Source organism: Ruditapes philippinarum, unplaced genomic scaffold (assembly GCF_026571515.1).
Source record: "Ruditapes philippinarum isolate M1 unplaced genomic scaffold, ASM2657151v2 ctg5286_1_1_1_1, whole genome shotgun sequence".
Taxonomy (NCBI): Eukaryota; Metazoa; Mollusca; class Bivalvia; order Venerida; family Veneridae; genus Ruditapes; species Ruditapes philippinarum.
Genome location: NW_026863533.1, coordinates 58,720 through 73,591, shown reverse-complemented (window position 1 = coordinate 73,591; position 14,872 = coordinate 58,720). Strand labels below are relative to the sequence as shown.

The following is a 14,872-nucleotide window of genomic DNA, read 5'->3' as shown; positions in this document are numbered from 1 at the left end:
AAAATTTATTATTTACTTTTTTTTTATCTAGATATTTTTCAACAAAGAATTGTGGGTTCAATGGCGGAAAGCTCACGGTACAAACCCGAACGGAAAAAAAATTTGCAATTTCCAAGAGGGTGTAAAAAGGTTTTAGACAAATTAAAGCTTTTTCGTCTATGCCGTATGCAAAAAACGAAAACAGTATTGCCCCCCTGAATAAGAATATTGATAATGTAATATTATAAGAATATGATAATGCTGTTAACGAACGTTCGTTCCTCGCGTCAGATATAATACTTAGAGAAACACCTATAATCGTCTGCTTCAAATAAACGATGTATTGGTTGATTAAAAACTGATAAAAAACTTATCAAAAATGATAATAGTATTCTGATTTCCAATGAAGAAAGTTGTTATGAAGGTACAAGAACTTCTAGTGAATAATTTGGAGATTACTTGTCTGCTTGATAATTCATGTAAGAAATTCCCTCATACAACACACATCGTTAACTAAAATGTGTCCTTAAGAACAAGACCCTTGTTAGACTGCTAGAATGACTTACACGATCATCTCTCCTGTAGCTTTGATAATTGTTCATATTAGTTGGAATTCTTGTTAATTTTACCCATGGCGCTAAAATGATTCCTACTGCATTTCCAGGCTGACATAGATAAGGCAGTGGCGGCCGCCAACAAAGCTATGGAGTTTGGGTCTCCGTGGCAACAAATGGACGCTAGTAAAAGAGGTGTGTTGCTGCGTAAGTTGGCCGACCTACTTGAGAGAGACAAATTGTATCTTTGTGTAAGTTATAAAAGATTTATAGATTTCCTTGAAATAATCGTCATATCTTTTCTTCTGTTAACGGCACGGAGCTGTAAAGGTCTCCTGATTTAAAACGGATGCAACTTGTCTGCTTTGCTTTTAATCATATTTTGTTAATATATATATATTGAATCCTTGAAGTATGCATACTACCAAAATTGACCATCTTTTCCTATTTTAGAGTCTTGAATCATTGGACAGTGGTAAGGTTTTCATGCCTTTGTACGCATTTGAGAGTGGTTTCGTTGCTGACATGTACAGATACTTTGCAGGATGGACAGATAAGATTCAAGGGCGTACTATACCTATCGGTAAGTAAACAGTTCGATAAGGACTTTTAGAGTCGAGTAAGTTTTCTAAATGACCCTTCACCGCTGTAATTTAAATTAGCATTTTCCGAGTTGGCTAACGAAACGTAGTTTGAGAATTACGATAAACCGTAAACAACATGTATATTTAAAAATGTGTTAGTATGACTATGAATGCAACTCTACATACAAGCGTCTTTGTATTTCTTCATGAATGGTAGACAGGAAACTATGAATGGGTATTCTAATTTCTATTAGTAAAACCGGAAATATAATTACATGAGTATATCATGTGTGTCTCAAACCTGACTAGAAAAAAAATGTTGACAAACAGGTAAGTTTGATTGAAGTATTGACTTGGAAAGCATCTCGTATCGCAAACAAACAAAAAAAGAAACGCTTAAAATTATGGAATTCAAGACCTAAACACTCTTTAGGCATGACATATATTTTCTGGATATAAACATGTATCTCAAAGTATTTAATATTAAATCGGATATAAACGTAGAACTTAAAGTTTCATATTGAACGATATGTTCTTCGGAAGTTGAATTCGCTTGTTTACTATTATTATTATTATTGTTATGATTATTATTATTATTATTATTATTATTATTATTATTATTATTTCGTACTGAATTAACTTGTTTTTATGAGTATTCAAACAATTTGTAATGTTTAATTGTAACTGAAACATACATTTTATTTATACATACAATGACATCTTATATATTACAGAGGGAGCGTATTTCTGTTATACAAGACATGAACCGGTCGGTGTATGTGGACAAATCATTCCCGTAAGATGTTTTACTTTACAACACCTTTTTTACAAAAATATGGGATATATATTATGTGACTCTTCAATTTTCATGTCATTTTCTTGATTTTTATGCTTCCGAGAGATCAACCTTTTTTCACATTTTTGAACTATTTTGTAGCCATTTTATTTTTAAAAGGGATATTATTTCTTTAAGATGCTACCTTTTCTGGTAAGTTTAAATATTAGGACAACAGATAAGTTTGAGGTTAAAGGATCAAAATGCAGATATATTAGATGAATAAGCATCAAGTTTAGATGTTAAAACTTCTTACAGCTCTGAGCCTATCAGTAACAATGGATTGTAATTATGACCTCAACTGTTTGTTTTTTGCTATGATTTAGAGTCTCACGGAAACTAGCCTTCAAAAATGTATTACTTCATCTCATATGTTAGTGTCGTATGCTAATTCATATATACATTTCTTTATTTATTCAAGTTTTTAAAGCTTCTATGAAGCGCCAGCAATAAATGAGTAAGAGGTCAATGTTGCTATTTCAGTGGAATTTCCCAATGGCAATGTTTGCTATGAAGGTTGCTCCGGCAGTTGCTTGTGGAAATACAGTAGTTGTGAAGCCTGCAGAACAAGCTACGCTATCTTCACTGTATATGGGTAAACTTGCTATTGAGGTATGCACTCATTATATATTTTTTACATGAAATTACGCTAGCTTTATATAATGAATAATTGTAATAAGTTTGTAATTATATTTTGTACGTCAAGCTGTTACAAAGCCGTTTTTCGTATCATGTTAAATGCGCATTTAGTTTCAGTAACACATCTATTCTTCTCTGTAGAAAATACAGACATGTATTGCATAATATTGTGATAGTATATCAAGAGATTTTTAGATACTTATTCTTTGTAGAAAATAGCATCAAATGTAAATCGTTTGTCATTAAATTACAAAATTGTAAACGAGGAAGTATTTTGATTTCCATATAAAATACTTAAACACTATCTTCTAATAGCCAAAACAATATTCTCAGTTACCTCGCTAAAGAGTATTTTTTCATAAATTGAAATAGACTACCAGAAAAAACACAGAAAGGTTTTTAAAAAAAAAATGGCCGTGGAAAATTAAGAATATGCTCTTTTCGGGGCAAGTCCACAAGCAAACTCAAAATCAGGCATATTTTTATAACCATATAATCTTGACTAGACCGTATCTATGTGAAACTGTGACAAGGGACTTGTGGTATACAATGAAGTAAATGTTTAAATTCACCTTTCAGGCTGGGTTCCCACCAGGTGTTATTAACGTCGTGCCGGGTTTCGGACAAACCGCCGGGGCCGCATTATCTTCTCACCCAAATGTGAACAAAGTGTCATTTACTGGATCGACTCAGGTATTTATATGTTCCTACAGCAAGGTGTAATAAATTCTCCTTGTTCCTCATATAATAAATACTGGTGTAATATCTTTTTATATGACGTGCACAATTAAATATTATGTTCAAAAAGTCATGTATGTTATTTTTATTTAAAATTTTTTATCACTGATCAAATCTATATTTTTGTTGAGTGTTGATCTTTTTCTGAAAAAAATCGTTACCTATACTACGTTTGTTTTTTATTGTTTTTTTTTTAATATACGTTGTGTATAAAAGTCGGTCCAGTTTCTTTCGATCCAAACACATTATTTCTTATAGGAAAGCATTGTGTCTGAAGTTGCCAATACATAGAACGCTTCTTTGGAAAAATCAGTAATTTTTGTCGTAAAGTTAAACCGCATGAATTTGTTATTGATAAAACACGTATAGTTGGGTTATTGTTGTGTTTTTTTAGTATATGCCGCACAATAAAAAACCCTTGGCCCCGATTTTTTACACCGCAAAATCTAAATGGGTTTCATTTTGGTATTAAAAACTTTTTTAAATTTTTTATGTCAATTTCGTGCTTATTTTTTTTAAAACTTATTAATATTTTTTTTAATTTTAAAGGTTGGTCAAGCAATAATGGGGGCGCGGGCAAAAATCAAATTTAAAAACGAGAAACCCTTGGGGAGACTTGGGGGGAAAAGCCATTTTTTCTTTTTTGGAAAAAGACGCAAAGGGTATTTTTTAAATTTACTCTAATTTAGAAACAAAAAATTTGTAAACTTTGGTTCCTTTAAACAGTTTAATTATTTCAAATTTGGGTTTTTGAGGGAAAACTGCTTTTTAAGTTCAAATCTATTCCCTTGCACTACTGCAATTTCGGAACATTAGGTTTTCAATAAAAACCTTTCGGCAAAATCCCAATTAAAAATTGTTTCAGATGTAAACATATAGGGTGTAATCTTTGATAATGTATAACCGTTGTATAACCGTTAACGAATGTATATATATATTTGGCGTCTAAAGGAAAATAAAGTCTATTTCGGTAAAATTATGATAGAACTCGTAATGAATTTAAAAATGCTCACTGATGTACACATATAACCGAGTCCAAATACATGTCAACATGTAAGCAATTTGTACTTTAATCAAATGCATATAAATAGCGTACTGTTTACTGTAAGTTTAGGACCTTTACTCGATGTATTGCTTCAACTACCAAGCATTAAAATATTATGAGTTTATATATCTAATTTTTGGGGAGGCTATGCCGACCCAATGTTAATAACTGTTCGTCAAATCTTACTGCCGCGGTAATCAGGTCAAAAAATAGTACCTTGATTTTTTCTAAGCTGACTCATCACTCATCACAGACATTTACAATATGAAACTATTTTCATTCTTTAATTTCATATCTGCAATTTGTAAAGATAAATTCTCTGAAAAATTCTTGATTTTTGTTTAAATCACTACTCCGTGACGTCATACTGCGCGGTAATCAGGTTTAGGCATACGTACGTCTGTAATAAATAGTTCTGGTATGGAAAACCCTTCAAAATAATAACTTTATCAATATTTTTTTCAACAAAAAGCATAAATGAAAATTTATAAGTAAATGCTTTAATTAAGTGGCAAATATTCTTTATTATTTTGATAACAATTTTCCAATTACTACGCAGCGACCAACTGTTTATGACGGGTCATTAACTAGAACGTTCCAACACCGTATTCTCCATTGTGTACACCGGTCTTACTGACGATATTTGAGACCGGTGTAATATACAATGCCGTATTCTCAATATCATGCATGTTCTTTTTTTGTTATAAACCATTAAAAGTCCTTAATATTTTTTAAAGACAAATATAATTGTTTAAACTGTCGCTTAAAACATCAGGAGACATGGATCATGCTTCGTTAAACTAAGGAAAACATAACTTATTAGTACACCCCGGGAGGCTGTACGCGGAAAACGGGTAAAAAAACCGCTATATCATATAAGCTTTAGTAAATATTTTGCATGCATTTAAACTAAAATTCACTGATTTTGGTGGATGAGCAGTATACATTGTAGTTTGAAACATTTATTCTTTTGACCATTATCGCCGAAAAAAAACTATTTAACTTACAAAACCCCTATTTAAAGGGGACCTTCCGACAAAATTCCAGGCACAATATACATTTTACTTGCAAAATAAAAAAAGCAATACTTTTATTTTCATTTTTACATAATTCATTAATCAAACTTTTTAATTTAAAAGTATATTTGGCAAATTGAACAGATCCCTACTCTGATCTTTTATTTGTATAGGATAAATTTAAAACATGTGCTCTTTGTTTAGGAATATTTGTAGTGAAAGTCTTATATATTCACTGATCTCATAATTAGAATTTAGACAGGTCAGGGATTTATTACAACCAGTTGTTTACTTAACTATGCTAATTTTAATCCCAATAGAAAACATCAAATATTTGGGGTAAAAAACATGACCAAAGTACCTATAGTCGTTTACCCCGAGTGGTGATCCCATTAAACTGATTATAGATTCGAATTGATTTAGAAAACACAAATAGAAACAATGTTTTCCGTACAACAAAAATCGGAAGTAAAAGTGAACAGTTAATTGACAGAAATATGTGGTCAAATATGTTTTTAACAAGAAATAATTATTTCAGGAGAAAGACGCAAAATCAGTTATGACCCCGTATTGTGTAATTAGAAAAGTTTATTATATTATTTATATATATATATTTATTCTAGGGCAGTACATCATAATTTGATAGTGCCATGTGTAATGAAAATTCAAATTTTCAACTAACAGATTGAGATACATAAAAAATATTAAAAAATAAGAAAGCTTTAACTAAAAAAAAAAAAAAAAAAAAAAAAAACCGCATAACATATACAAATTTTACTTACAGTTCGAGCATCGGGAAGTTCATAAACATATCTTACGAAACTTTAATTTGAAAACGATATTTTGCGCGCGCTTAAGTGAATTAATGTTTATGTTTGAAAAATAAAAAAAAGAACATTTATGTTTGTGTTTCTAAAAATAATTCGCGGGGCATAAGGAGGAAATTTTCTTATTCATTTTTACAACACTTGAAAAATTACTACAGAAAAATGTGTTGTTGTTTTTTTGTTTTTGTTTTAACAAAAATGTGAGTGTGTTTTAAGTTTATTTATACTCGGCGCCGGTTAACCCATTGCCCCGAGGTTTGGTAGGCTTTGGGGAAAACGGTTTTTTTAAGGTTTCTTCCGGAAGCCATTTTTTCGTGTTTTGGGGGAAAAAGGAGACGCCAATACCGTAAAGGGCCCCTTTTCCCAACTTTCTGGCCTGAGGGGGACAAAAAAAACGGCATCTATTAGCCCCAAACCTCCAGAGTAATTTACGCCCGGGTAAACCAATCCCCTTTGGTCCCTTTGATGTTTTTGCTAGGCCCTTCCCGTGTCCCTTTTCCCCGCACGTGCACCCCTTGGAAAAATTGGAGGGGTTTCAAACAAAAATTTCCCAAAACACGCCTTTTATAACACCTTAAACCCACTGAGGCTTGGGATATTTACTATTTGGGGGAAAAGGGTTTCCGACAGGGGAAAAACCCTCGTTAATAACCCAACCCTGTTAAACAAAGATTTTTCCGCAGTTTAATTTCAAGTAGGTTGAGGTTTAAAAATACACGGCTATCGTGTAACTACCATTTAAGTTGGTTGAGTTGTTGGGCGGTAAAAAAGAAGATATAACTTTCCTGGATCAATTTTCACTTAGGTTTGATTTTGTTTTGAATAAGTTTGCAGGTATGTATTTTTTCAAAGGAAATATTTGCTTTAAAATTATTATTCCGCGGGACGCCCGTCGTAATGAAAGGGGGATAAATTTTCTGAACCGTGTTTTTATTTCGGATTTGTTTTGGGAGGAGACAACCTTCTGGTCCGTAGAGATATGAATATTAAATTTTACTCTCAACAAGACCAGTGTATCTTGATTGATCTCAATTATTGGTACATTAAACGTGGTATAATTTTTAGGCTGGTTCACATAAAAATGTTGCATTCACTTGCAAGTTGTTAAATTGATTCATTCAATAATATTAAAATGACATAAATTGTGCTTATTTATGGGTGAACAGTCCTAGAATTTAATTTTTGACACAGGAACTTGAATTTCTATCAAATAACCAATATTAATTATAATTTATCCAAATATTACCCCTTGTTATAAAAAAAATTTTTAAGATTATAGGGGTATATTTTTGGGATATTATAATTATATTTGGTTTTTGATAGAATTTCAAGTTTTCCTGTGTTTGTGTTTTTTATGTATATAGGGGATTATTTGGTGATATTATAATTAATATTTGGTTATTTTGATAGAATTTCAAGTTTCCTGTGGATTTTGATTAAAGGAACCGTCGTTGTGTAAAATGTTATTTTTATCTGATAATGGGAACAGTCGTCATACTTTGCTGGTCGTATGTCATTTATTATTGAACAGTTTGGTTTTAAAAATTTTTTAAGGGTTTTAAAACATTTTCCGGGGAATGTGGGGCCTCAATGAAATGTTCGGGAAATTTAAACAAAAAAAATTATATTTAAACCCTTTTAACCATATATATGGGGGGTTTGGAACAAAACCCAGAAGGTAAAAAAGCGCAATGTGCATATCTTTTTTTTTTGGGTAGCTTATTTTTAAGAAAAAGAAGGACCCCTTTTTAAGTTTGAAAATTTTTCTTAGCCCCCCCAAATCAGTTTTTTTCAGGGTTTTTGATTAAATCCCGGGTCCCCCTTCTTTTGTTTTTCTTACTAATTTTTAAAGGGCCCCTTTTTCGAAGGGCCTGAGGGAAAATTTTTGGCAATATGCACGTGGTTTTCTTAAATTTTTTATTTACATGAAAAAATTTAAACGGGGTGAACTTTAGTGTTTCAAAAAGGATTTGAGCCGCGCCATGACAAAACCCCACAAAAGGGGGGTTTGGCGCCCAGCATAGATCCGGGACTTTTCTGATCAGGTTTCCATTTCTGTTCGCTACCCCAGTTTTTTCTACTTTAATGGGGGTTTGAAAAGCAAACAACTGGATCCTAAATCCCCACTGCGGGTTTGAAAAAGGTGGTCGGGGTTTCTATGTGGTCGAAATGCACCATGTTGGTTTTGGGTTGACGCGGGCTCATTTTTTTTATTTCTTTTTTGGATACGGGCTGGGGAAGGGGGGAAAACAGGCTTTTTTCAAAACGGGGGTCGGGGGTGCCGGCGGGTTTCCCGATTTTTTGTCCTTTTGGGTTTTTTTTTGATTGAATTTTGGGGGAAGGAGGGCTCCCGCTGGGGCCCCAGGGGGAAAATTTATGGGGGCCCCCTTTTGGTTTTTTAAAAAAATGAATTTGGCCAGTGGTAATTTTTCTGTTATTTCTGCTAGCTATCAGTTATTTGTTCCTTCCTTACAGTATATCTTATTGGCCTAGTTTATGTCTTTTATAATTACAGAAATTTACAAAATTTGAATTCGAAATTTATTTTTAAATTTTTTCGTTTTTTTTTAAGGGCGGTTACTTTATATGTATTATTTATTCAGGCGGTTTTTTCGGATCCCCTGAGGGTTGTTTTTTCAAGTTATCGGGACCTTTTTTAAATTTTTTTCACAAAAAAGGTTTTTGGGGTTTGGGAGACGTTTACATTTTTTTGCTACCCACAAAAAAAATTTAAAAAGCTGTAACTTGGGTTTCTTTGCCATGCTTTTTAAGGAAAATGAGGTAACGGGTTTCAAAAAGGGTTTCTAAAATGATGGGAGGGGTTGGAAAAGGGAAGGGATGGGAAAGGGTTCAATTCCCGGGTGGAGGAACGGAGTGTGGGTTACTTCATTAAACCAACTGTTTTTTCTAATTTTTTCCGGGGGATATGAGGGTTGGAGAGGGGGGATATTTTTAATTCTTTCCCGGGGTTTACCTGGGTTTAAAACTATTTTTTTGTCAAAATATGCTTTCCTTTTTAAAATTGGCCACATCGAAACAGTATAGGTAACAGCTCACCCCTTCGGTTTAAACATGAAGTTTTTTCCCTTGGGGGATGCCCTTTTTGCTTTTAAACTTAAAACCTATGTGTTATATTTTTACTCAGAAGATATGCTTCGTTGGGGCACTGTTTCTATAGGTTTTTATTTTCTAGATTTTGTCTGTGAAAAAGTACTGTTACTTTTGTATCAGTACAATTTTTAGTCACATGGTACACGTGAATTAACAATAAGAATTAAATATGAAAAACAAGATTATCAAAACCCGTTAACACATCAAATATAGTGAGGGGTAATAATATATAACCTGAATCAAGTTAAAGTAATAATAATAAAAACAGAAATCATTAATTCAAATTCATTTTGAACTTAACTCTCAATAAAAAAACATGTAATTTAAGACACAATATTTTAATAATGGAAGTAATAAAACTTTCAGATATTTGGTCCAGTACAATCGATTATGAAATTCAAGGACATGGAGGAGATTGTTGCACGTGCTAACGACACAAAATATGGTCTAGCAGGGGCGATATTCACCGAAGATATCGACACAGCTATGACATTTACTAGTAGGGTCAAGGCTGGAACAGTTTGGTACGTGTATTTCAAATATCTTCAGTTCATGGCATGACTCGACTTTATAATGTTAAACTCTTTCATGTGAGGAAGCTATCCGGCTAGATAACGGAAGCTCAGTTGATTCTTGTTCATTATAATTTGAACGAGTGTACATGTCAAAGGTCGTCATCAAAATATATACTAATTAATTCAATTTCTTCAATAAATGTTACCCAGTTAAATATGTAATAATAACTTGTTGCCGCAGTTTGCTTAACTTGCTTTATATGCTATACAACAGTGATTAATAACATGTATATAGTGCACTTTTAGTTGATAATACAAAGGTATTACCATATTAGCAGTACGTTAAAATAACACCTTAATTCATAGAGGTAAAAATTATCCGTATTGTTTTTCTTAAGGGTAAACTGCTACCTGCCTATGTCACCAGCAGCGCCGTTCGGTGGATTCAAGATGGTCCTGTTACTTGGACGTGAACTGTAAGTATCAGAATGTTATGAGGAATAACACTGTAGGAAACGCTGCTTTTTTTGTTGTTGTTGGTGTTGTTGGTTTGTTGTTGAAATAATTTTGTTTGAAATTCCGTCCTTTAAACAAAATCGTTTTATTGTTTATTTATGTTGGATAGAATGGTAAAAGCAGGTCAAAAGACACATGTCTTCACTTATGCTACTTTTTCAAATAACATAATCAGATTTGAAAAAAATAAAATTAATATTACCCAATAATACCTAGAATTACTCGTTCTTAACATTAGTCGTATGAAACAAGTGTTTTGTCCTTTTACAACAAATATCACCAAATTAATATATTAGATAATCATGCTTCTTTCTTATATTATATCTTTGTATAAAAAGGTTTGTAAAATAAGCAGTATAAGTGCTTAGAATATAACCTTTCTTTTCAGGGGAGAGTATTGTCTACAAGCATATACAGAAATCAAAACAGTGAGTTATTCAAATTACTTTCTTGACATTTAAGATAATTTCTTTTAAAATTTACTGAGGATTTGCCTTAATACTGAGAATTGTAAAATACATTGTAAAATACAATATATGTTAATTACTGAAAAACAAGGTTTTTTCCTTGTTTAAAATCCAATACACTTATACCTGTCAGGCTGTGATTGATATAGCTTTGTAAAACCTTTTTTTAAAAGGTTCGTTTTAATTTATATGCTTTCCGAATATTTGTTAAATTTACATGAAAATTAACTGTTGTGTTTTTATTGTTTATTTCTCGATTCAAATATCAAATTTTATCTTAAAAAATGTTTAAAAAAATGACACTTCAGTACACTTCAGTATTAAAATGACTTTATAAAATATTTATTTTTGTTGCAATTTGATAATTTCCTTTCGTGATACGTATCATATCCATTACGTATTTCACATGAGCAGGTGGTATTTTAACGAGTCACACATAAGTTTTCATTTTATAAACGTTTGTTTGTTAACTTCATTGCTGTGTATTTGTTTCGGTATTCTTGTTGCTGTTGCGTTACACTTGAATGTATTTGATAAACTGGTTTTTGGAAGGAAGTTATATGAAATTTGGTTGTCAAAAATATTACATTAAGTATCAACAAGTCTAATTTCTTAATCACACACACGAACGTGGGGACTTTATTAATGTTAGACATATTGATAACGCATTCAAACTTGGTGTTCGCACAATTTTATTATGCCCGTCATAAAATGGCTGGGACATAAAGTGTTATCCCGTTCCGTCATTCCGTCGCCATCGGTTTCCGTTCTTTATCTCGGTAAAGGTTTTCACATTCAGACTTATGTATATATCATGGGGAAAATGCAGGTTAAGTCCGAATTTGGTCATTGTCCGATGATTTTGACAGAGTTATGCCCCTTAATAAAATATTTCAGTTTCCGTTTATTATCTCCCCAACAGTTGTTCAGCTTATATTGATATATTGATACGTCAAAGGAATGCACAGGTCATATTCAAGTTTGATCATTTTGTTTATATTTTTTGGAAGAGTTATGCCCCCTTAAACTAAAAAAAGGAAATTTTCAGTTTCCGTTCATTATATCTTCAACAGTTGTACACATTCAACTCAAATTTAACATATGGATATGCCATAGAAATATGCAGGTCCAAGTTCGAATTTGATCATGGTTTGTTGAATTTGGACAGAGTTATGCCCCTTTAGTTTAAAAAAAAAAAGAAATGTTCAAACTCCATTCATTTCCTCCCCTACAAGTTTACACATTCAGCTCAGATTTAACGTATGGATACGCCATAGGAATGTGCAGGTCAAACTCGAATTTGTTATGGTTTGATGAATTTTTGACAGAGTATTATCCCTCTTAAACTTTGAAAAAAGTAAGAAATTTTCAGTTTCCATTCATTATCTCCCCAACAGCTGTACACATTCAACTCAAATTTAACACATGGATACACCAAAGAAATGTGAAAGTCAAGTTCGAATTTTGTCATGGTTTAATGATTTTTGGCAGAGTTATACCCCTTTAACTTTGAAAAAAGAGAAATATTAGTTTCCGCAACAGTTGTACATATTCAGCTCAGATTTAACGTATGGATACGTTATAGGAATGTGCAGGTCAAACTCGAATTTGGTATGGTTAAATGAATTTTTGACAGAGTTATACCCCTTTAACTTTGAAAAAAGAAGAAGAACGCTTTAGTTTCCGTTCATAATCTTCCCAACAGTTTTACACTTTCAACTCATATTTGACATATAGACATATCTTAGGAATAAGCAGGCCACAAGGTTCGATTAATTCGGACAAAGTTATCTCTCTCGAACATTTGAAAACTTTGAAATTTTAGTTTCCGCACTCTTGATTTTGTGGAAATGTATGTAGTCATTATCTCGGCTACAAATATGCAAAATGCTATTTGCAAAAGGTTAGCATTGAATAGTTTCATGGCCTTGAACAATGTATAAAAATTGTTTGTGTTAACAATGAATAAGTTAAGGACTTTGAACTGAGAACAAAAAAAAAATAGTTTGCGTAAACAAATTTGGGACTAAATGTTATTACATGAAATGTATAACATGTATAACATTTGAAATTTTGGCTGCATGCGGAGGCATCCGTGGCGTGACAATACATTTCTATTCTATACTTATTTACATACTTGATTAACGGCATTTTAATGTTTGCTTGTTTTTTAATATAAATTTTACTTTTGCTTGCATTTCAAAAACATTTTTGGTTGACATGCTTTCCTATTTAGACGCTATTTTATGGATTTCATTCGATATTTGTCATACACTGACTGCATCAAAACATGCCTTTTTATACAAAACTTTTTTGTTTGCTGGATTACTTTAATCATAAACATGTGTATATATACCTATACTAACATGAATATATGTGGAATCTTTTTTATATTTTAGGTCGTTATGAAGACGTCAGTAAAACTATAGAGATTAAACATTCAGAAGATCACAAAGTAACGTATATGGTTGACAGATTATCAAGTTGCAAATACATATTTAAATTTGTGATAAGTATTTGTGATTAGTACCAGAAATCATTCTATAGGGATAACATAAAAAATTTATAATCTTTCACCAACCCTTACCTGGGTGGAACCAAATATGATTTACATCCGTACACTCTGACCAGGCCCTATACTGTTCTTTAAATGAATAATCTTAAAGAAGTCCAAAACGGCTAAATTGACAATGTTCATGGACGGTACTACAAGTTATATTTCAATGGGCGGTTAAAATACAGAGCATTGCTAATCCTTCCAAAATACTCGACAAGTTAAGGGTAAGAGCTGGTAATTTGAACCAGATTTAGGACAGAACTCTTGAATGTTTAGATGTTAGAATAGCTTGTCAGCTGTAGCGTTTAGTATTGAATGTTCGTGTTATTATATTCAAAATGATAATCATTTGATCTGTCAAATTAAACAATACTTGTTTGTATATGTTGTATAAAAGAGCAATAAAGCTTTGTAGAAATTTAACTTATTTTGTTCCTCATGTTTTTTTTCATATTGTACATGCTCTGAAAAAAACTTATTTTTGACAGCAACTACTTTTGATGTAAAAACCAATACCTATGTATGAAAGATTGTTTTATCCTTAAAAATTACATAAAATAAAAATGCATCTCACATGATCTCAGAGGAGTTCCTTTAATATAACCTGCGATTTAAACAAAGATTTATTTCTTTACTAGTTCTGTCAAGTTTTTACAGCCATTACTTTAAACAGTCTTCGACTGAGGTATTTGCAAAAGCTAAAAGACACCTGTTTTGCTTCTTTTCAAATGAACTCACTGATGTATATATTTGTGGCAATAAGATATTTTAAAATCAAGCATCAGGTGTTTGTCCACACTCATTCTCGTCCGATATATAAAATCAGTGACATGTGAGGCTTAATTCTGGGCACAGCATACCCGGTATAGATATCGGCTTGCCATCACTATAAATACTACCATCAAAAGAACACGAAAACATATCATGATAGCGGTTGGACTTCTTCTGTAACTTTAAATTGTGCAATCACAAAGTACGAGTACATTCGTATTCAGGTAACTTCTGTTATATATTTTTGGGAGCTTCACTTACAAACTACAGATAAAAAATGTTTAATTAAGTTTTCAGATATGAAACTACATGTTCCCAGTAATCATAAATACAAGTAAAATATAATCAATCTTATCTTGCAATGGCTGACTTGAAATGGAGCAACATTAAAGTTTTAAAGAAGTATTTTCCTGACTACATATATTATTCGTGGTGACAGCAACATTTGGCTCGAAATAAAATTCAACTCATTTCGTAGCCTGTAGATATATAATGTACGTTAATTTCACTGGGAGCAGCAAGCTACAGGCACAGAGGTGATATGTGTATGTTTTTATTTATATCGTGCGCCCAACATAGTAGCTCGCGCACAAGACAGTTAAGCCATTCGCATGAGATACTATGTCGTGTTTGCCAGTTACTAAGTCATGCACACAAGACTATTAAGTCGTGCGCGGAAGTTACTATGCTGTGCGCTCGTATTACTATGTCGTGAGCA

The 14,872-nt window shown here is 32.2% G+C and overlaps 1 protein-coding gene across 1 annotated transcript; it reads left to right on the top strand.

Annotated features, from left to right (window-relative positions):
* Positions 1–643: 643 nt before the first annotated feature.
* On the top strand, positions 644–13,801 carry LOC132722330 (aldehyde dehydrogenase 1A1-like). Its single transcript, XM_060706808.1, has 10 exons — positions 644–784; positions 987–1,116; positions 1,852–1,913; positions 2,436–2,564; positions 3,171–3,284; positions 3,879–3,991; positions 9,685–9,852; positions 10,242–10,319; positions 10,748–10,787; positions 13,226–13,801. Exons 1-10 carry the CDS (start codon positions 683–685, stop codon positions 13,253–13,255), a joined length of 966 nt encoding a protein of 321 aa, XP_060562791.1. The 5' UTR covers positions 644–682; the 3' UTR covers positions 13,256–13,801.
* Positions 13,802–14,872: the final 1,071 nt, after the last annotated feature.

Coding starts and splice junctions, on each gene's coding strand:
- LOC132722330 (XM_060706808.1), top strand. CDS start 683: ATGGAGTTTGGGTCTCCGTGGCAACAAATGGACGCTAGTAAAAGAGGT. Junction 785..986: donor GAGACAAATTGTATCTTTGT/GTAAGTTATAAA, acceptor TTCCTATTTTAG/AGTCTTGAATCATTGGACAG. Junction 10,320..10,747: donor CTGTTACTTGGACGTGAACT/GTAAGTATCAGA, acceptor CTTTCTTTTCAG/GGGAGAGTATTGTCTACAAG.